Genomic DNA, 20,936 nt, shown 5'->3' with positions numbered 1-20,936 from the left:
CAGAGATCTTAGAAATGGTTTTTGCGGGGGAGGGAAGGGCTGGGAGTTTGGCCTAGTAGTAGAGTGCTTGCCTAGCATGCACACAGACCTAGGTTGGATTCCTTGGCACCACATACATAGAAAAAAGCTGGAAGTGGTGCTGTGGCAACTTGAGAAAAGTCGAAGGACAGTGCCCCACAACTGACAAAAAAAGAAAAAAATGTTTTTATTATGGTGAAGAAGAAAGTGCACACATAAGCTAGGCACTGGTGGTTCATGCCTGTAATTCTAACTACTCTAGAGGATCTCACTTCAAAGCCAGCCTTTGGCAGGTAAGCCTGTGGGTCGCATTTCCAATTAACCACCAAAAATGCTAGAAGGGGAGCTTTGGCTCAGGTGGTAGAGTGCTAGCCTTGAGCAAAAATATCTCAAGGACAACATCCAGACCTTGAATTTAAGCCCCAGACCAGCGCACACAAACACAGAGTCTACACACCTGATTAAAGGACATAAAACTAAGTTGGGCCCTGGTGACTCACACCTGTAATCCTCGATACTTAGGAGGCTGAGATCTAAGGACTGTGGTTCAAAGCCAGCCCAGGCACTAAAGTTCATGAAACTCTCTAATTAACCACAAGAAAATCAGCAATGGTGCTGTGGCTCAAAATGGTAGAGTGCTGGCCTTGAGATAAAGAGCTCATGAATGCAGATTAGTAGCCATATAAGAAAAAAGCCCCAGCAGGGTGTGGTGGTTTACACTTGTAATCCTAGCTACTCAGGAGGCTGAGACCAAGGTTCAAAGCCAGCCCAGCACTAAAGACCGTGAGACTCATTTCCAATTAACCACTAGAAAACCGGAAGTGGCGCTGTGGCTCAAGGGGTAGCCTTGAGCTGGAGAGCTCAGAGACATCACCCAGGCCCAGAGTTCAAGCACCATGACTGACACCCACCCAGTCCTGGGGCTTGAACGTGGGGCCTGAGCATTGTCCTTGGGCTTTCTCAAGGCTAGTGATCTACCTCTTGAGCTACAGCTTCTGGCTCTTTTGGTAGTTAATTGGAATTTCACAGGCTCCTGAGTAGCTAAGATTAAAGGCGTGAACCATCAGTACCCAGGTCAAATAGCACATTTTAGTAGAGTGACAGCAGAAAGAGGAAAGGAGGAGCAGAAAGGCCAACGAGGTTCCTACAAAGGTCTCAGGGCTGAGAGGCCCAAACACTCAGGACCCGGCTGCGGCAAGACGACTCCCGGCTGGCGCGGCCTGGATCCTTTAGGCGCCGGAACCCCGAAGATTCACCACCACACCTTCCAGCCGGCGGTTGAGGCTGAGGGCCCGCCTTCCCCGGAAGTCGTCGCACCGCCGTTTCCGGGGCGTTCCGAGGCGCGGTGGGAATCCGGATGGGTCGCAGTCGCAGCCGCTCTCCGCGGAGGGGTGAGTCCGGCCCCTGGACCGGAGGCGTGGGCCGTTGGCGTGGGGCGAGGGTGGAAGCGCGTTCCCGCCCCCCATGTTTTCCTCAGCAAGGGAGCGGCGGGGCGGGCTCCTCGGTGCCCGGCCGGGAGCGCGGGGGGAGCGGGCCTGGGGCCGGCCGCCAGCCCTCACCGTCTGGTTTCAGGGCTGGTTTGATTTTTGTTTACCCGCCGGAATCGTCACCCTCCCCCGTAGTCTCTGCGGTGCTCTGGCCGCTGGGTTTAGAATGGGACCTCAGTTCTTTTCGTAGTTTCTAGGCGACCACGCGCACATCGTCGAGCCTCGGGATCGAATTCCCGCTCGTTAGCGGTGACCGCCCCTACCTCGAAGCACTGCCGGGAGAACTCGTGCCCCTCCCATAGGGGGCCGCTAAGTACCCAGGCCCGGTTTCTGAAATCGGGATTCAGAATTTTGAGCCCAGAGAGCGGAACCGTGGGTCTTTTCGTGCCCCTATAAATGTGAATAACCTGGGCTTCCGTTAGATCTTAGAACCTTGGTGCTGCCCTTGGTTCGTTTGTGTCATCCTCAACTAGTGAGTATTCTTTTTTTTTTTTTTTTTTTTTTAGCCGAGTTCTAGAACACTCCAAGTGTGGCTAATAGGATCTGAGACAGATACTGGATTTCCTATGAAAAAAACTATCATCTTAGTAGCCTTTTATAATTACCTTCTTGTTCCGATGCTAATAGTTTGAATAAGCTTCAAAATTTGTGTTGCTTTTCATTATGACTTCATTTATTATTGTTATTATTAATTATTAGCCAGTCCTGGGGCTTGAACTCAGGACATGGGCACTGTTCTTGGGCTTTTTCAAGGCTAGCACTCTACCACAGCACCACTCCCAGCTTTTTCTGTGTATGTGGTACTGAGGAATCAAATCCAGGGCTTTGTGTATGCTAGGGGACCACTCTATCACTAGGCCATGCTCCCAGCCCTTTATTTGTTTCTTTGTACTATTTATTTTTTCTGTGCCAGAGACTTGGCTTCAGTTGCTAGGTCCCCACGCCCCCAAGGCTAGCATTCCACCATTTGAGCAACAGCTCCACTTCTCTTTTTTTGGTGGCAAATTGGACATAAGTCGCATAGGCTTTTCCTGCATTGACTGGTTTCAAACTGAGGTCCTCAGATTGCAGTAGTACTCCTGAGTAGCAGAGTACTACTTTTCTATTGTGATTTTTCCTTGAGTCAAAGTGCCTTGGCACTATTTCTGTTGGCACAGCTGTAGATTTTTTTCAAGGTACTCTGGCTCTATAATTTGTGTGTGTTTGGATTATTAGAACGTCGGCGGTCGAGGTCCACATCCCGGGAGAGGGAACGCCGGCGCCGAGAAAGGTCACGATCTCGGGAGAGAGATAGAAGAAGAAGCCGCTCAAGGTCCCCACACCGAAGGCGCTCCAGGTCAGGACAGAAACCGAAGCTTTACCCCAAAGCTACAAAGAGCTTGGGTATAGGGCCTGGAGCAAAGAGCTTGGTCATAGGGCCTGGAACGTGGTCCAGTGGTAGAGTGCTTGCCTAGTATGCATGTAACCCTGGTTTCGATTCCTTGGTACCACATACACAGAAAAAAACAGAAGCGGTCTGTGGCTCAAGTGGTAGAGCGCTAGCCTTGAGAAAGTCCAAGGACAGTGCTCAGACCCTGAGCTGAAACCTGAAACCCAGGACTGGCGGCAGGGGGGGGGGGGGGCAAAGAGCTTGATCATTTACAGTTTTGTGAAATGGAGAGACTTTTTTTCCCAATTTTTTTTTCTTTTCTGTTCCACTACAGGGCTTGAACTCACAGCTTGTGGTCTCTCTTTTCCTTCAAATCTGGCAGTTTCAAGCTCTTGAGCCACATTTTTGGTCCTTTGTTGGTTTATTGGAGGTCAGAGTCTCAGAACTTTTCTACCTGGGCAGACTTTGAGGCTGCAGTCTTCAAAACTCAGCTCCCTGAGTAGGTCTGCTTGATAATCCACTGAAGCTGATCTTACCCTTGAGGAAGAAGTTAATTATATTCTACATGATAGTTTTCTTGAATTGTGAATGAGGACTAATGGATAAAAAACAGTGTGGTAGGGGCCCCAGAGTTTGGCCTAGTGGTAGAGTGCTTGCCTAGAATGCATGAAGACTCCAGTTCAATTCCTTGGTACTACATACATCGAAAAAGGCAGAAGTGGCTCTGTGGCTCAAGTGGTAGGCTTCTAGACTTGAGAAAACCCAAGGACAGTGCTCATACTCTGAGCTCAAGCCCAGGACTAGCAAAAACAAAAACCAAGTGTGGTACTTGGCAAGAATAGATATTTTGAATTTTTGTTGGTTTTTAGCTTTCTACTGGTAATTTATGGACGTATGTAATTAAACATTGAAGATCTTAGACTGGATTCAGTGGCTCACAACTATAATTGCTGCTTTTTTTTTTTTTTTTTTTTTGGTTGGTTGTGGGAGACTTTAACTTTGGGCTTGGTTACTCTCCCCGAGCTCTTCAGCTCAAGGCTACCCTACTGCGCCACTTCCCGTTTTCTAGTGGTTAATTGGAGATAAGAGTCTCATGGTCTTTAGTGCCTGGGCTGGCTTTTTGAACTGCATTCGCAGATCTCAGCCTCCTGAGTAGCTAGGACTACAGGTGCAAGCCACCATGTCCTGCCCAACTCTTCTTAAAACTGAGATCAGGAATACCAGCTGGAAAATTGGTTGGAGACCTCTTCCTGATGAATGAGTTAGGTGTAGTTGCAAGCATCTGTAATCTCATCTATGAGGGAGGGGTAGGTAGGAAAGGCTTAGTAAGAGGTCACCTCAGGACAAAAGCTGGAGATCCTATTTGAAAAATAAAGTGAAAAAGGACTGGAGACACAGCTTGAGTTCAAAGCCCAGTATCCCTCCCACCCACACACACACTTTTTTTTGTTGTTGTTTTTGCCAGTCCTGGGCTTGAGCTCAGGGCTTGAGCACTGTCCTTGGACTTTCTCAAGGCTACCACTTGAGCCTCAGCACCACTTCCAGCTTTTTGCTATGTATGTGGGGTACCGAGGAATCGAACCCGGGTCTTCATGCATGCTAGGCAAGCACTCTACCACTAGGCCAAACTCCCGGCCCCACAGTTCTTTTTTTTAATTAAAAAGTAAGTTTTTGGTTGGGCATCAGTGGCTGCTACCTGTAATCCTTAGCTACTCAGGAGGCTAGTATTTGAGGATTGTGTTCACAGCCAGCCCAGGCAGGAAAGTCCATGAGACACTTATTCCGGGCCCTAAGTTCAAGCTCCAAGACTGACAAAATAAGGGGGAAGGGGGAGTTTTAGAACAACTTTGGAAATGGATTCTTCCTATAAGAAATTTTTAATTATTGTTATCTTTTAGTTGTACAAAAGAGTTTCAGTTCAACAAGTCATATTGTGAGTACAGTGCATCTTCCATCTTTTCCCCTATCTTTCCCAGCTGCATGGATTGATTATCCATAGGCACCAATGGTTATAAGTTGTTTTTGTGGGAGAAATTGAGGTTAATTCTTAAAAGTTTTTCTGCTTCATAAAAAATGTTGTAGCTAAATGGGGACCAAGACATGAGAAAGGGTATCAATGTATGTGAAGTAATGCACCTTCCATCTGGCGAATGTAATGTTACCCTTCTATTAATTACAATAAAAAATATATGGGGGAGGGGCCGGGAGTTTGGCCCAGTGGTAGAATGCTTGCCTAGCGTGCACGAAGACCCGGGTTCTATTCCTCGGTACCACATACATAGAAAAAAAGCTGGAAGTGATGCTGAGGGTCAGGTGGTAGAGTTCTAGCCTTGAGAAAGTCCAAGGACAGTGCTCAGGCCCTGAGCCCAAGCCCAGGACTGGCAAAAAAAAAAATAAAAAAATAAAATAAAAAAAAAAAAATATATATATATATATATATATATATATATATATATATATATATATATATATATATATGGGGGAAAAATTGTAGCTCTAGCCATGCTTTTTACTGCTTTCTCACCAGTTTGAGTGTGGACTGATGCTGGGCCTCACCTGTGATGAGCATAGCACTGCGGGTTCTCTGGAGCCTGCCTTTGTTTAGCCTTTTCTCAGGAGCTCATGTGTATCAGCACTGATGGATAGAGTTGCCTTTTTGTTTTTGTTTTTCCAGTTGTGGGGCTTGAACTCAGGACCTGAGCACTGTCTTTGGGCTTTTTCAGGCTAGAGCCCTGCCACTTGAGCCACAGCGCCACTTCTGGCTTTTTCTATGTATGTGGTACTGAGGAATGGAACCCAGGTCTTCGTGCATGCTAGTCAAGCACTCTACCACCAGCCAAACTCCTGGCCTCTTGTTTATGTTTTTGAGACAGTATCGCACTAAAGTAGCCCTAAGTGGCTTCCAGCTTGGGATCTCCTATGTGAGCTCCCCAATGCTGGAATTAGAAAGGTGTGCCACCCCTCAGCACATACATGAGTTTCTAACATCTTATAAATATTAGATCCCCAAGACGTCATCGATCCACATCTCCTTCCCCTTCTCGACTGAAAGAAAGAAGAGATGAAGAAAAGAAAGAAACAAAAGAAACAAAGAGTAAAGAACGTCAGATTACTGGTAATGCTAGTAGCTAAATTACATTGTTTAGATATTTTAAGTCATAATTAAATCATAAAAGTATAATTTTGGGGGGCCAGGAATGTGGCTTACTATAAGAGTGTTCACAAATCAATGCACAAAGCTCTAGGTTCAATTCCTTGGTACCATATGCACAGAAAAAGCTAGAAGTGGTACTTTGGCTCAGGTAGAGTGCTAGCCTTGAGAAAGCTCAAGGACAATGCCCAGGCCCTGAGTTCAAGCTCCAGGTCTGGCAAAAAAAGAAAAAAAAGTATAATTTTTAACATTTGATTATTAAGCTTTTTATAGAGCTCATTGTATATAGTGTTTTTTGTTTTCATGCCTGTGGTACTGAGGAATTGAACCCAGGGCTTCATGTGTGCTAGGCAGATACTTTCCCACTAAGCCACAATCACAGCCCTGCATATAGTTTTGAGGTTTTGTTTTAATTGTGCCTTGATGAATTGCTGCTTACCTAGTGCTTCTGATCTAATTTAGGAAGAGTAGTAAAGAAATGTGAGAAAATTCGGTTTTTATTATCAAATAATTTTGTTGGTACTCAACAAAACAAATGGAGATTTGAAAAATCCTTCAGAATACTGACAGTTAAGTGTTTTGCTAAACATTTTTACTTTTTTTTCTAGTTCCTTTTGCTGTAAATCGTCTTGATTAATCATCGCACAGATGGCATCCTCTTTAGTGGCACTTGTTTCTTTTGCATTCTTCTCTTGCCTCTTTAGTCCTTCAGGCATTTGTGATCAGAATCATTTGGAACTTTTTGATTTGCTTAAGAAATTCTCCTTAGAGAAAGAGAGCTTGTTGCCTTCTCATGAACTGCCTTAAGAGTTTAGCATTATTGGGGACAAGTGACAAGTGGCCATATCTGCCAAGTGGTATATCCACTGGAGAAAAATCTGGAAGTATCTTCATAACTAAGTAGATAGTATCACATCTTGTGAGGTTAATCTTACCTCAGGTTCACAGAGAGCACAGTCTCTCTTGAATCTTTTTTTGATTGGTTGTGGGGCTTGAACTCAGGGCCTGGGTGCTTTTACTGACTTTTTTTGGTTCAAGGCTAGCTAACACTCTACCACTTTGACCCATAGCTCCACTTCTGGTTTTTTGGTAATTAATTGGAGGAAAAAAAATCTCACAGACTTTTCCTGTCTGAGTTGGCTTTTTATTGTGATCCTTAGATCTTAGCTTCCTGAGTAGCTAGGATTATAGGCATCAGCCACCAGGGCCCAGCTTTAGATTTCTTTTTATATCTTCTCTGCTGAAAAGGTGAAACTTCTATTAATCTGATCATTTATATTTGTAGAAGAAGACTTAGAGGGAAAAACTGAGGAAGAGATAGAAATGATGAAGTTAATGGGATTTGCTTCTTTTGACTCCACAAAAGTAAGTAAAACAGGCAACCAGTTAAACATTTTGATTTATATTTACCTATTGTATCTGTCATGTTTTCCTGTGTGTGTGTGTGTGTGTGTGTGTGTGTGAGAGAGAGAGAGAGAGAGAGAGAGAGAGAGAGAGAGAGAGAGAGAGAGAGAGAGAATGAGAATGTAATTATAATTTCTCCCACTGCTACAATTTTATATGATTATAAGACAGTAACTTTTGGGGAGACGTTGAGAGCACAGCAAAGGAAGCGCTGAGTTGCCACTGGAATTCAGAGACTTTGCAAAGGATAATGTATGAGTTGGATCTTAAAGGATGGGTAGAGCACTAAATGCTCTTGCCTGTAATCCTAGCTACTCAGGAGGCTGAGATCTGAGGATCGCAGTTCAAAGCCAGCCTGGGCACTAAAAGTCTGTGAGACTGACTGTCTCCAGTTAACCTCTAGAGAACCAGAAAGGGGCACTGTGGCTTACGGGTAGGGTGGTAGTCTTGAGCCGAAGAGCTCAGGGACAGCGCCCAGGCCCAGAGTTCAGGTCCCATGGCGGACAAAAAAAAAAGGATGCGTTGATAAACCAAGTAAAGTAAGATTAGAGTGCTGTTTAGGTTCTGAGAGAACATGGTATGTTGCGGGAATTCCAAATTTGGTAATGGACTGAAGGATGCTTCTAGGCTGGTGACTACGACTGTGATTGAGGCTACCAAGGAGGTATAGAAAGTAAGTCTTGCAGGGCTTTTGACCCCTTAGTCATGCTAAGGAATTTAGATGAGGAGAAGAAGCAAGGGAATTTTTATTTATTGCCAGTCCTGGGGCTTGAACTCAGGGCCTGGTCCTTGGCCTGAGTTGTTTTCTGCTCCAGGCTAGTGTTATACTACATAAGCTCCTTTTAGCTTTTTTTTTTTCTTTTCCTTTTTTGTAGGTTTATTAGAGATAAGAGTCTCTTTCCTGAGGAGGCTGGCTTTGAGGAATCCTCAGATCCTAGCCTCCTGAGTAGCTAGGATTACAGACATGAGCCACCAGCCCTGGAATTCTATTCATTTATTTTTGAGACAGGGTCTGTGTTCCCCAGGTTTTCCTTAAACTTGCTATGTCACCCAAGCTGACCTCAAATCTTTAATTCTTGACTCAACTTCCAGAGTCTTGGGGCTAAGAAACAAGGATTTAAAATAGTTGACTTATTATTAAGTAATTATACAAAGACATTACAGCTCCATAAGTCAGGTTATAAGTACAGTGCTGCTTTAGTGTCACCCAGAAGCAAGGATTTTAAAAAAAAATTTTTTTTAATGAGTCATAAGGCTTGAACTCGGGGCCTGGACACTGTCCCTGAGCTCTTTAGTTCAAGGCTTCCTCCCTACCCTTGAGCCACTTCCCATTTTCTAGTGGTTAATTGGAGATAAGAGTCTCAGGTCCTTTTGTGCCCTGGCTGGCTTCGAACCTGGATTCTCAGATCTCAGCTTCCTGAGTAGCTAGGATTACAAGCGTGAGCCACTACCTGACTTTTTTTTTTAACCAAATGACAAGCTTCTGGGTATATTTTAGAAAGAAGACTGTGATGACAGTATGGAGGATAGATGGGAAGATAGTTTAGATTGGAAGTAGGGAGAACAGCTGAGTCATACAAGTGAAAGATGACATGGGAGAAGGGAGTCGAGAGGTACCGGGGATATGGGAGTCAGTGCTGCCCAGGCATTGGACTGAGGGGCCTAGGTGATGTGATAATAGGATGGAAGGGAACTACTAGGATGGGAAGTCGGCTGCCAGGTAGGTAAAGATGATATTGGGCAGCTGCAGAATGTCTCGTAGTTCAGAGGGTGATGGGGATAGATTGGAGAGAATTCTGTCTAGCCTTCATCATACTACAGACACTTAGGAGGGAGAAGGAGAGATTATGAATAGGAGATTGTGATGGAGGAAGGGAGAAAATGGAGAGATAGGAAGATGGAGAGAAATAAGGAAGAGATTGAAGGGTATGGAGAGAAGAAATGGAAGGAAAAGAGATTGTATGGAAATAATATATGTTTTATTATTACTATTATTATTATTTTTTTTGGTTGGTTGTGTTAAACTCTGGACCTGGGTGTTGTCCCTGAGCTCTTTAGCTTAAACCTACTGCTGGGAGTTTGGCCTAGTGGTAGAGTGCTTGCCTAGCATGCATGAAGACCTGGGTTTGATTCCTCAGCACCCCCACATACATAGAAAAAAAAGCCAGAAGTGGTGCTGTGGCTCAAGTGGTAGAGTGCTAGCCTTGAGAAAGCCCAAGGACAATGCTCAGGCCCTGAGCTCAAGCCATAGAACTGGCAAAAAAAAAAAAAAAAACCTACTGTCCTACCCCTTAAACCTGGGCTGACTTTGAAACTGATCCTCAGATGTCAGCCTCCTGAGTAGGATTACAGGCGAGAGCCACCACCCTTGGCTATAATCTCTTAACATTTTTTTTGGGGGGGGGGTCAGTTGTGGGGCTTGAACTCTGGCTTGGGTGCTGTTCCTGAGCTCTTCAGCTCAAGGCTACCACCTTACTCTTGAGCCACAGCACTACTTCCAGTTTTCTAGTGGTTAATTAGAGATAAGAGTCTCACAATCTTTAGAGCCCAGGCTGGCTTTGAACTGCGATCCTCAGATCTCAGCTTCCTGAGTAGCTAGGATTATGGGTGTGAACCACCAGCGTCCAGCTTATAAAGAATATATTTTGAAAATTTATTTCCTAGAATTTATATTTCTCCACTTAATTTGATTAGTAGAAATTGTGTTTGTTGTTGTTTTTAATTATCAAAATCCACTTTGGCCTGGGTGCATTATACTTGCTACTTGGGAGTCAGACATCAGGAGGATCAAGGTTTGAAGCTAGACTGGGAAAAAATTTAGCCAGATTTAATTTTAACCAATAACAACTGGGTGTATACTTGTCATCACAGCTGCTGAGGAAGCAGTCCCAAGCTGAATAGTCATAAATATGAGGCTACATTAGAAAAATAACTGGAGAAAAGGGCTGAAAGTGTGGATTAAGTGGTAAAGCACCTACTTAGCAAGCATTTGGCCCTCAGTTCAAAACCCTAGTACAAACGTTGACTTTCCCTGATCCTGTCTTTATAAAGCTGTTCATGGAGTGGGGTGGATAATCTCACTGCTCTAAGACTTTTGTCACTTATGTGGTAGTGTAGAGTACAGTGTATAGTTTAGGAGTAAGGAGACATAACTTTTTTTTTTGAGGGGGGGGTCTTTTCTCAAGGCTAGCGCTCTACTACTTGCACCACAGACCATTTCTATGAATGTGATATCAAGGAATTGAACCCAGTGCATGCTAGGCAAGCACTCTGGCCTGGAATTTTTATTTTATTTTATTTTTATTTTTTTTGGAATTATTTTCTTATTTGTAGAAAATACAAGGTATTGCTAGGTACAGTGGCTCACGCCCTGTAATTCTAGCTACTCTGGAGGTTGAAATCCAAGGATCGAGGATTGCAGTTCAAAGCTAGCCCACAGTTCAAAGCCAGCCTGGGCACAAAAGGACCTGAGTTTATCTCTAGAAAACAGGAAGTGGGGCTTGGCTCAAGGGTAGTGTGGTAGCCTTGAGCTGAAGAGCTCAAGGATAGCACTCAGGCCCAGAGTTCAAGCCCTATAACCCACAAAAAAAAAAAGGAAAAGAAAAGAAAGTACTTCTTTCTTTCTTTCTTTCTTTCTTTCTTTCTTTCTTTCTTTCTTTCTTTATTTATTTATTTATTTATTTTAATTGCTGGTCCTGGGGTTTAAATTTTGGAACTCTGGGTCTGAGTACTGTCCTTGAGCCTCTTTGTACTCAAGGCTAGCGCTCAGCCACTTGAGCCACAGAGGCACACACCAACTTTTTCAGAGTAGTTTATTGGAGATAGAAGTCTCACAGACTTCCCACATTCTGAGTAGCTGTCTGAGCCACTGGTACCTGGCAACTTGGGGTCTTTTGAATTAATTCTTGAACAATGGGTGATGACTAGATACTTAACATTTGCATGGGAGCAGGGAAGGTAAATCAGGCAAGAGGAACAGATGGGGCTGCATCAAAAGTTGTAAAAGAATTAAAAGGGGGTTATGTACCACATTAGAAAGTCCAGGAGATAACAACCTAACTTGAATGTTTATTAATCTGTATTCTGATTCCTGATTTAAATGTAAAATCAGTCATTTATGCAAGGTAGAAGATCTAGATATATGGAAAATGGTTCCATCTATGATTTGAGAATATTATGAGCTAAGATTAATTTTTATGGAAATGTGAATTTTTCTGGAGATAATATTCACAATTTTTATGTATTCAGACTTTCTCAAGGCTAGAGCTCTACCACTTGGGCACCACTTCCAGCTTTTTTTTCTGTGTATGTGGTATCAAGGAATCAACCTGGATGTTCATGCATGCTAGGCAAGCACTCTACCACTAGGCCAAATTCCCGGCCCTCAAAGAATTCTTTGACCAAGAAAATTAGACTCTGCTACTCTAGTTCCCAGCATGCTTTGTACGTAATACATGTACCATTAATATTTGTGAATTTGATTATGTTAATTGCTCATGCATTACTATAGAAACATGATCAATTGCAGTATTTGAATAGATCATGGGATCTGAAAAGCTCTTCTTCATTGGGCTATCTTTCCTTAACTGGTTCTTGCCTTGTAACTGTCCATGTGATACATCTCAACGATCCAAGCATTTATAGTTCCCTTACTATTTTTCTGTGTATTGTTTTCTCCAGGGGAAGAAGGTAGATGGTTCTGTAAATGCCTATGCCATAAATGTGTCTCAGAAGAGGAAGTATAGGTATGTATAGCCCTCATCATTATACTTGAATTTAAATGAAATTTCATATTTAGAGTTTTTTTTAAATAAACATGTTTGTTTACAAAAATGTAGCAGTTCTCCATACCGTTTGTTGTTTCAATGAAGTATTATCCTCCTTTTCCATTTTATGTGTGAGCAAATAGTTTTTAGAACATAGTTGGCTTAAATGTTTTAGGTATGGGTTGTAAAAGAAAAAGATATGGTGGTTCATGACTATAATTCCAGCATTCTGGAGACATAGGATTGAGAGTTTAAGGCCAGTCTTGGGCTACATAGTGAGACCATGTATCATGAGTGAGTGAAGGAGTAGTGTGACCTGGTCTTGGAAGTTTTGGTTTCCCTTGATTTAAGTACAGATTTGAAATAGACCCCATCTTAACTTTATTTAGATTGATTATGTGAAGATTTCAACTGTGAATAGTCTTTTGTTATTTTTATTATAGGTTTGGAATAAACCAATTCATACTTGAAGTCTCACTGAATTTTTTTTCCCCTTCTTTTTTTCTTTTTTCTCAGTTGTGGTGCCTCACTGAATTCTTAGTAAATTAAGAAAGCAAGAGCCAGGAAGGCTGAAGCCAGGCTGATTTTGAACTCAGGGCTTCAGGGATTCACATTTGTTAGGCCTAGAATTTTTTATTTTTATTTTTGGCCAGTTCTGGGGACTAAACTCAGGGATTGAGCACTGACTCTACCACTTGGGCCACATCACCATTTCTGGCTTTTCTATGTGGTACCGAGGAATCAAACCTGGGTCTTCCATGTGTGCAGAGCAAGCACTCTAGCTACTAGGCCAAACTCGCAGCCTCACTGAGCTTTTATTTGTGCAAGGCTAGTAGTGTTCTACCACTTGAACCACAGTTCCATTTCTGGCTTTTTGATAGCTAATAGAAGATAATAATCAATTTGGATCCTCAGATCTCAGCCTCTTTAGTAACTAGGATTAGAGTTGTGAGCCACTGGCGCCCAGTTCTGTTGGTTATTTTTTTCCCTCAGTTCTGGGACTTGAACTCAGGACCTGAGCACTGTCCTTGGGCTTTCTCAAGGCTAGTGCTCTACCACTTGAGCCTTAGCACCACTTCAGTTTTCTGGTGATTAATTAGTGATGAGTCCCACGGACTTTTATGCCTGGGCTGGGTTTGAACCACGATCCTCACATCTCAGCCTCTTGAGTAGTTAGGATTACAGGTTTGAGCCACCGGTTTCCGGCTTTATATATATACTTAAGTCTATATAATTTTCCCAAATAATTTGAAAGGATATTTCCACCACAGCTTGGATTTTAAATAAGTCCAAAGACTTGAGCCTGTTTTAAAAATAAAATTTGAGTTTGGGTATATGTGAAGCCCTGGTTCTATCTCTAACACCACAAAAGGAAAAAAAGGAAGAAAGGGGCAGGGAGATAACAGAGGGGGGAAAATATCTCTTAATGTATACTACCCTTGAATTGTTTCTGCCCTAGATAGTCTCACTATACAGCTCAGGCTAGCCTCAAACTCCTGAGTACTGGGATTATAGAAGTGTTCCATCACACATGGCTTTGACTTTGACATTTTAAAGACAGTTTAATCCCTGAAGTATGTTGCATTTTTTTTTATTAAGAGGAGTTCAGATTTTTTAAAAAAATTAATATCTGTTCTCTCATCATAGGCAGTACATGAATCGAAAAGGTGGATTCAACAGACCTTTGGATTTTATTGCATGAGAATTGAAACGTTGAAGAATGATTTTTTCCCCTCATCTTGTGGATTCTGTATTTAATATACATCAAAAACAATATCTCAGTTCTTCTTATAAAGTAAGAAAAATCTTATTTATGATGTTCACACTTCACTTTTCTCAAAAGAAGATAAGTAAATGTTACTTTTTTTCCCCCCGAGGAAATATCATTTGGGGCAGTCAGCCCCTATTTGTCCTTATTCCTATAAAAGCTATATGTGTTTTCTTTTTGAATACTGTTAGGACTTTTTTAAAAACAAAGTAATTTGGATGTGAGTTTTCCCAATAAAGTAATATTTCTACCCATTTTATATTTGATACATATTTTTATAAGATTAAATACTCTCCCTAAATGTTCATTTTTCTTTTCTTTCCTTTTTTTTTTTTTTTTTTTTTTGTCAGTTGTGAGGCTTGACCCTGAGCTCTTCAGCTTAAGGCTAGCACTCTACCACTTGAGCCACGTGCACTTCTGGTTTTCTGGTGGTTAATTAAAGTCTCCAATTTAGTGCCCAGGCTGGCTTTGAACCACGATCCTCAGATCTCAGCCTCCTGGGTAGCTAGGATTACAGGTGTGAGCCACTGTGCCTGGCTGATCTGTTCTTTTTCATACATAGATTTTAAAATATGCCTTGATTTTTTAAATTCTATTTTATTATCTTCAAGTAGTTACACGAAGGGGTTACCATTCAATATATCAATCTATAAGTATAGTGCGTCATTACTGATGTCACCCCTTTCATCGTTCTCCCCCATCTCCCTTTTTTAAATTCTTGTGCCTTAATTTTTAGTAGTTCTAAATTTGAAAATGTGTAATTCTAAGCCTGACACTGGTAGCTCATGCCTTTAATCTTAATTGCTCTTCAGGCTAAAATCTGGAGGATCTCAGTTTGAAGCTAGCCTGGGCAGAAAACCTTGCTAGACTCAAAGTAACCAGCAAAAAACATGGCTGGAGCTGGGAGTTTGGCCTAGTGGTAGAGTGCTTGCCTAGCATGCGCGAAGACCAGGTTCCATTGCACAGACATAGAAAAAGCCAGAGTGGTGCTATGGCTCAAGTGGTAGAGTGTTAGACTGGCAAATGAAAGAAAAGTGGGGGGGGTAATCTTGTGGCCTCAAACCTCAATCTTCTCTGCTTCAAAGTAAGTGGGATTTATTATAGGCATGAACCACAATGTCCAGCTTTTTTTGTTGTTTGTTTTTAGTACTGGGGTTTGAACTCAGGTATTTGCACCTGCTATGTCATTGCATATATATTTTTGTACTTTACGTATCATTTCCTCAGGCTCAGTTTTTAAATGGCATTTCCTGAGTGAGAGAGATAAATGAATATATTTTAAGGGTTTTGATTTGTATATCAGTAAAATATAAGCCTTTCCAATTTTGCAAACATATCCAAATAGTACATATAATAATTTTTTAGCCTTCCATCTGATTGGGTAAAATATATTTAGTATTTATTTAGTATCGTGGGATGAGGGTATTTTTAAAATGTTTTAGTTGTATATATTTCTTTTGTGAGATGGTATTTCTAAATCTTGCATCCATTAGCTTTTGACAAGCTTTTCTTTTTCCCTTTCAAAGGAAGCTCTTGGTTTATTAAAGCTGGTAACATCACTATTCTGTTTCATAGATTGATATTTGAGGCTTTGTGAGATTTTAATTTTGTATTTTTATTTAGTAACTACTGCTCATCCATGGAATACAATTCAAATAGTATAAAGATGAGGTAGTCCTATGTTAATTATCACCTATTTAGAGATACTGCATACATAGCTGGGCATGGCAACACATATCTGTACTCTCAGCATTCTCAAGGTTAAGGCCAACGTGGCCTATATAGTGAGAGCCTGTCTCAGAAAAACAGCTCAGGCTGAGCACCAGTGGCTAATGCTAATACTCAGGAGGCTGAGATCTGAGGACTGCAGTTCAAAGCCAGGCACAAAAGTCCATGAGACTCTTATCTTCTTCAGTTAGCCTTTAGAAAACCACTGAGTTGTGGCTCAAAGCAGTAGTCTTAACCTTGAGCTGAAGAGCTACAGGACAAGCCTCAGGCCCCACAGTTCAAGTCTGACCAAAAAAACCCCAACAGCTCCAGCACCTGGTAGCTCATGCCTGTTAGCTACTAAGGATGCTGAGATATGAGGATCATGATTCAAAGCCAGCCCAGGCAGGAAAGTCCATAGGACTCGTGTCTCTAATAAAAACTACTAAAACAAACACCTGGAAGTGGAGCTGTGGTTCAAATGGTAGTGGCTAGCCTTGAGCAAAAAAGCTCAGGGACAGCACCCAGGCCCTAAGTTAAAGCTCCAGAACTGTCAACAGCAACAAAAAAAGGTATATTTCCGCACAAACATATATTATTTTACTATTTAAGTATACTATATATACACATTATATATACAACTTCACACCTATCAGCACATGTAAAATTGCTGGGGTTTTTTTCCCTTTTGGCGGGAGGGGGGGACAGTCCTCAGCCTGAACTCAGGGCCTGACCACTGTCCTTGGGCTTTCCTCAAGGCTGGTGCTCTACCACTTGAGCCACAGCTCCAATTCCAGCTTTTCTATGTATGTGGTTCTGAGGAATCAAACCTGGGTCTTCATGCATGCTAGGCAAGCACTCTACCACTAGGTCAAACTCCTGTCCCCTAAAATTGCCTTAAAAAAAAAAAAGAGGTTGTGTTGTAGTCTTCAGTAGGATGTACCATAATCTATTTAGTTCCCTCTTAAAGGTAAATTAGATTATATTTTGATGTAAGTAGAAACTACTGCTGAAGTAGTTGAATATTGTTATACGTCTTGACTTGCCCATTGCAGTTATTGCCATCCTGGCATTTGAGTTCATTATTTGGACTTCTTGCCAACCTACAGAAAGCAGAACTAATAGTTGTTTAAATAGAGAATGCAAATCTAGGATAAAATTAGATGCCTCAAGCCAAAGTATATGTTTTTGGATTGTCATTTTAGTGATGTTGTCCTAGTAGAGATTTGATTTGAGATCCTTAAGGTGACATTCTTAAGGAAAGCAAATGAGAGAACCTAGTAGATCAATAATTTTGCTGTCCAGGAGCCAGCACCAAACAGCTGATAAAATAGGAAAACTGAAAAATACAGAGAGAAGACACCTGTGATCCTGTAAGTCTTGATTTGAAGGAACTTTTATTTAATCTGGGAGAATAAAAGGTGAAACATTCTTCTTCATCTAATGTGCTGCTATTTTTCAGAGAGCATAAATTGTGGCACATCTTTTAGAAATGTTAGCATGCTCAAAAGCTCAGGCTTCAGGCTCTCTCCTGTGCCTCAGTGAGTCATCTGTGATTTCAGACATCGTATACTATGGCTGTCAGATGGGTACTTCCAGCCTGATCATTTTATTGAATTATATTCATATATCTATATCTATATATATATCTATATATATATATACTTGAATTATTAGACTCCTCAACTTTTAAGATTAATGGAGCTAAACCTGATCTTCCATGCCACTCTTTTTTCCTTAAGGCTTCCTGGTCTTCATAAAAGACCTTTTTTTTTTTTTTTTTTTTTTTTTTTTGTCGATCATGGGGCTTGAACTCTGGACCTAGGCGCTGGAACCGAGCTCTACAGCTCAAGGCTACCACCCATAAAAGACCATTTCATTTATTCCTTATTCAGAACAAAATCCTAGGGTCATCCTTGATAACCTTCATTCTCCATATCTGTTCATTAGCAAATCCTTTTTTTGTGTGTGTTTGTTTGCTTTTGTCAGTCCTGGGAATTGAACTCAGCCTGGGCACTGTCCTTGGGTTTTCTCAAAGCTAGAGCTCTACCACCTGAGTCACAGCACAACTTTTGGCTTTTTTTCTGTGTATGAGGTACCAAGGAATAAAACCCATGGCTTCGTGCATCCTAGGCAAGCACTCTGCCACTAGGCCACACTTCCAGCCTAGCAAATCTTGGGTGCTGTCCCTGAGCTCTTTTTAAGCCTGGCACTCTACAACTTTGAGCTACAGTTTCACTTCTGATTTTCTGGATTAATTAGAGATGTCTCACAGACTTTTCTGCTTGGGCTTGTTCTAAACCATGGTCCCCAAATCTCAGCCTCCTGATTGCAGGCTTGAGCCACTACCTTCCGGCTTGGATCCAACCATTTCTTACCACCTTAGTTTCACTTCTGATTTTCTGGATTAATTAGAGATGTCTCACAGACTTTTCTGCTTGGGCTTGTTCTAAACCATGGTCCCCAAATCTCAGCCTCCTGATTGCAGGCTTGAGCCACTACCTTCCGGCTTGGATCCAACCATTTCTTACCACCTTACTACTCCCAGCCATCTCTTGCCTAGACTATTGCAATAGCCGTCTCCTAGGTCTCCCTTTGTCCACTCTGGCTGTTTCTTCTCTACCCAGTGGTAGAGCTAAGCCTTCTAGAATGTGCACTGGTACAAATTTTTCCCCACTCCAGTGGTTTTCCATTAGAATATAGCCCAGCTGTTCCAGTGTGGCTCACAGTACTTAGCCACATCACTTTTGTCTTTGCTATTCTTTGAGAATAGGCGCTGTCTATCTTCAGAATTTTTCCCCTTTCCCTTTCTCCTGGAATGTTCCCCCATCCCAGAATTGCATGGGTCGCTAGCTTCTTTACATTGTTCAGGTCTCATACCAGTCATTTCTGACCTACCCAAACAAGCACTTACTTTGCTTTACTTTTTTTTAAAACATTAAAAGAAAGTTTTCATCATCACAAGAAGTAAACTTGTACCTATTAATAATTGTTCATTGTCCCTCGCCCCCTGCCCCTGGAAACCACTAGTTACTTTTTGACTCTACAGATATAGCTGTTATGGGTGTTTCATGTAAATGTAATCACATAATATTTGTTCTTTTGTGTTTGAATTTTTAAACTTAACATAGTGTTGTTAAGGCTCATCACATTGTAGCATGTATTAGCGTAACAACTTTTATAGCCAAATCCTGTCTTTTGGTATACCATATTTTTATTTATAATCTATCAGTTGATGATCATTTCAGTTGTTTCTGCTTTTATGAGTGATGAGTTTGTTTTTGTTTTTGCCTGTCCTGGGGCTTAAACCCAGGGCCTGGGCACTGTCCCTGAGATTTCTAGTGCTCTACCGCTTGAGCTACAGCATCACTTGTGGCTTTTTCTGTGTATGTGGTACCAAGGAATCAAACCTAGGGCTTCCAGCATGCTAGGTAAGCACTCTACCACTAGGCCAAACTCCCAGCCCCAATGAATTTCTTTTTATAAATGAACATTCATACAGGTTTGTGTATGGATTTTTTCCCCCATTCTCCTGGCTGTTTATCTGTGAGTTGAAATTACTAGGTTATGTGCTAAGTTTTAATCTTTTGAAGCACTGCCAAGCTGCTTTCCAAAGGATCTTTACTGTTTTGCATTTCTGCAAGCAGTATGTAAGGGTTCCCCTTGCTCTCCAAACCCCTGTACCTTTTCGTCACAACTCTTGGCCACTGCCTGGTGTCTGTATTTCTGAGTCTTCTATCAGATGTGAGCTCTGAGAACTGGGACTTGTCTCTCTCTTCAGGGGCTTGTCTTACTGCTGTAGCCCTAACCACCACACAGTATGAGCCAAAGTAAAACACTCAAGAAATATCTTCAGCTTTGTGAATGTAGTTCTGTAATGTAGTAATGGATACACCTTTGTTTAAAAAAAATCTGAAAACAAGCCTATCACCTAGCTACTCAGGAACCTGAGATCTGTGGATTGCAGTTTGAGTACAGATCAGGCAGGAAAGTCTGCAAGACTCTTAAACAGAAAAATCAGTGGCACTGTGGAAGTGGCCCTGTGGCTCAAGTGGTAGAGTGCTAGCCTTTAGCACAATAAGGCTCCAGGATAGCACCTATGCCCTGAGTTCAAGCCTCAGGACTGGCCAAAAAGAAGAAAAAGAAACCCTGGAAACACTGTGACAGAACTTCGAACTATAGTCACAATCCTGTTGGCCCTTCAGTACCAGTTTTTGTACATATCCCTTGTCTGTGCTTGTATAAATGTAATAGCTGTGGAGACGAGGAAAGAACAGTTTGAGCACTACCACTTGAGCCATAAGTGGTAGTACCAGTCCTGAGGCTTAAACTCAGGGCCTGGTCACTGTCCTTGGACATTTTTTGCTCAAAGCTAGCAGTCACCTGAGCCACAGCACCATTTCTGCCCTTTTCTTAGTATGTGGTACCGAGGAATCAAACCCAGGGCTTCGTGCATGCTAAACAAGCACTCTACCACTAGACTGTGCTCCTGGACCTACTTCTGGCTTTTTGATGGCTAATTAGAGATGAGTTTCACAGATTTTAATACCCAGGCTGGCTTTGAATCTTCATCCTTAGATTTTAGCCTTCTGAGTAGCTAGGATTATAGGCATGAGCCTGTGGCTTCTGACAAATTGGGCCTTAAAAAAATGTAAAGGTGGGCACTAGTGGTTCACGCCTGTAATCCTCACTACTAAGGAAGCTGCCATCTGAGGATCAGGGTTCAGAGCCAAAGTTCATGTGATGCTTACTTCCAGTTAACCACCAGAAAACTCAAAGTGGCACTATGGCTAGCCTTATGAGGAGCTCAAGGACAGTGCCTAGGTCCTAAGTTCAAGCCCCATGACAGACCAAAAAAATTGTAAGGGGTCATTTTATAGTTTATTATTCAACATAGTTCCTATGAAAACTTTCTGTGCTAGTATATATTTGTAAGTTGTCTCTAAAGAAACCTGCTACAGTGGCAGGGGCATGGCCTAGAGGTAGAGTACTTGACTAGCATGTATGAAGCCCTATATTTGACTCCTCAGTACCATATACACAGAAAAAGCCAGAAGTGGTGCTATGGCTCACGTGGTAGAGCTCTAGCCTTGAGAATGCCCAAGGACAGTGCCCAGGCCCTGAGTTCAAGCCCCAGAAGAAAAGAAGGAAAAGAACTTGCTACAGTATTTTGTGTAGTGTATATGTCACAATTTGTTTATTCATTGCCCTGATTTTAAGATCATAATTGGCGGGGCCAGGAGTTTGGCCTAGTGGTAGAGTGCTT

At 42.1% G+C, this 20,936-nt stretch overlaps 1 protein-coding gene across 1 annotated transcript; it reads left to right on the top strand.

The window, feature by feature from the left end:
- The first annotated feature begins 1,316 nt into the window (after positions 1–1,316).
- On the top strand, positions 1,317–14,222 carry Snrnp27 (small nuclear ribonucleoprotein U4/U6.U5 subunit 27). The gene is made up of 6 exons (XM_090336752.1): positions 1,317–1,409; positions 2,721–2,841; positions 5,877–5,989; positions 7,311–7,390; positions 12,110–12,174; positions 13,843–14,222. Exons 1-6 carry the CDS (start codon positions 1,376–1,378, stop codon positions 13,895–13,897), a joined length of 468 nt encoding a protein of 155 aa, XP_090192878.1. The 5' UTR covers positions 1,317–1,375; the 3' UTR covers positions 13,898–14,222.
- Positions 14,223–20,936: the final 6,714 nt, after the last annotated feature.

This window comes from Megascapheus bottae, chromosome 7 (assembly GCF_031878675.1).
Source record: "Megascapheus bottae isolate mThoBot1 chromosome 7, mThoBot2.hap1, whole genome shotgun sequence".
In the NCBI taxonomy this organism is placed as follows: domain Eukaryota; kingdom Metazoa; phylum Chordata; class Mammalia; order Rodentia; family Geomyidae; genus Megascapheus; species Megascapheus bottae.
This window is presented reverse-complemented; position numbering and strand designations above follow the sequence as displayed.

Coding starts and splice junctions, on each gene's coding strand:
- Snrnp27 (XM_090336752.1), top strand. CDS start 1,376: ATGGGTCGCAGTCGCAGCCGCTCTCCGCGGAGGG. Junction 1,410..2,720: donor CAGCCGCTCTCCGCGGAGGG/GTGAGTCCGGCC, acceptor TTGGATTATTAG/AACGTCGGCGGTCGAGGTCC. Junction 12,175..13,842: donor TCTCAGAAGAGGAAGTATAG/GTATGTATAGCC, acceptor CTCTCATCATAG/GCAGTACATGAATCGAAAAG.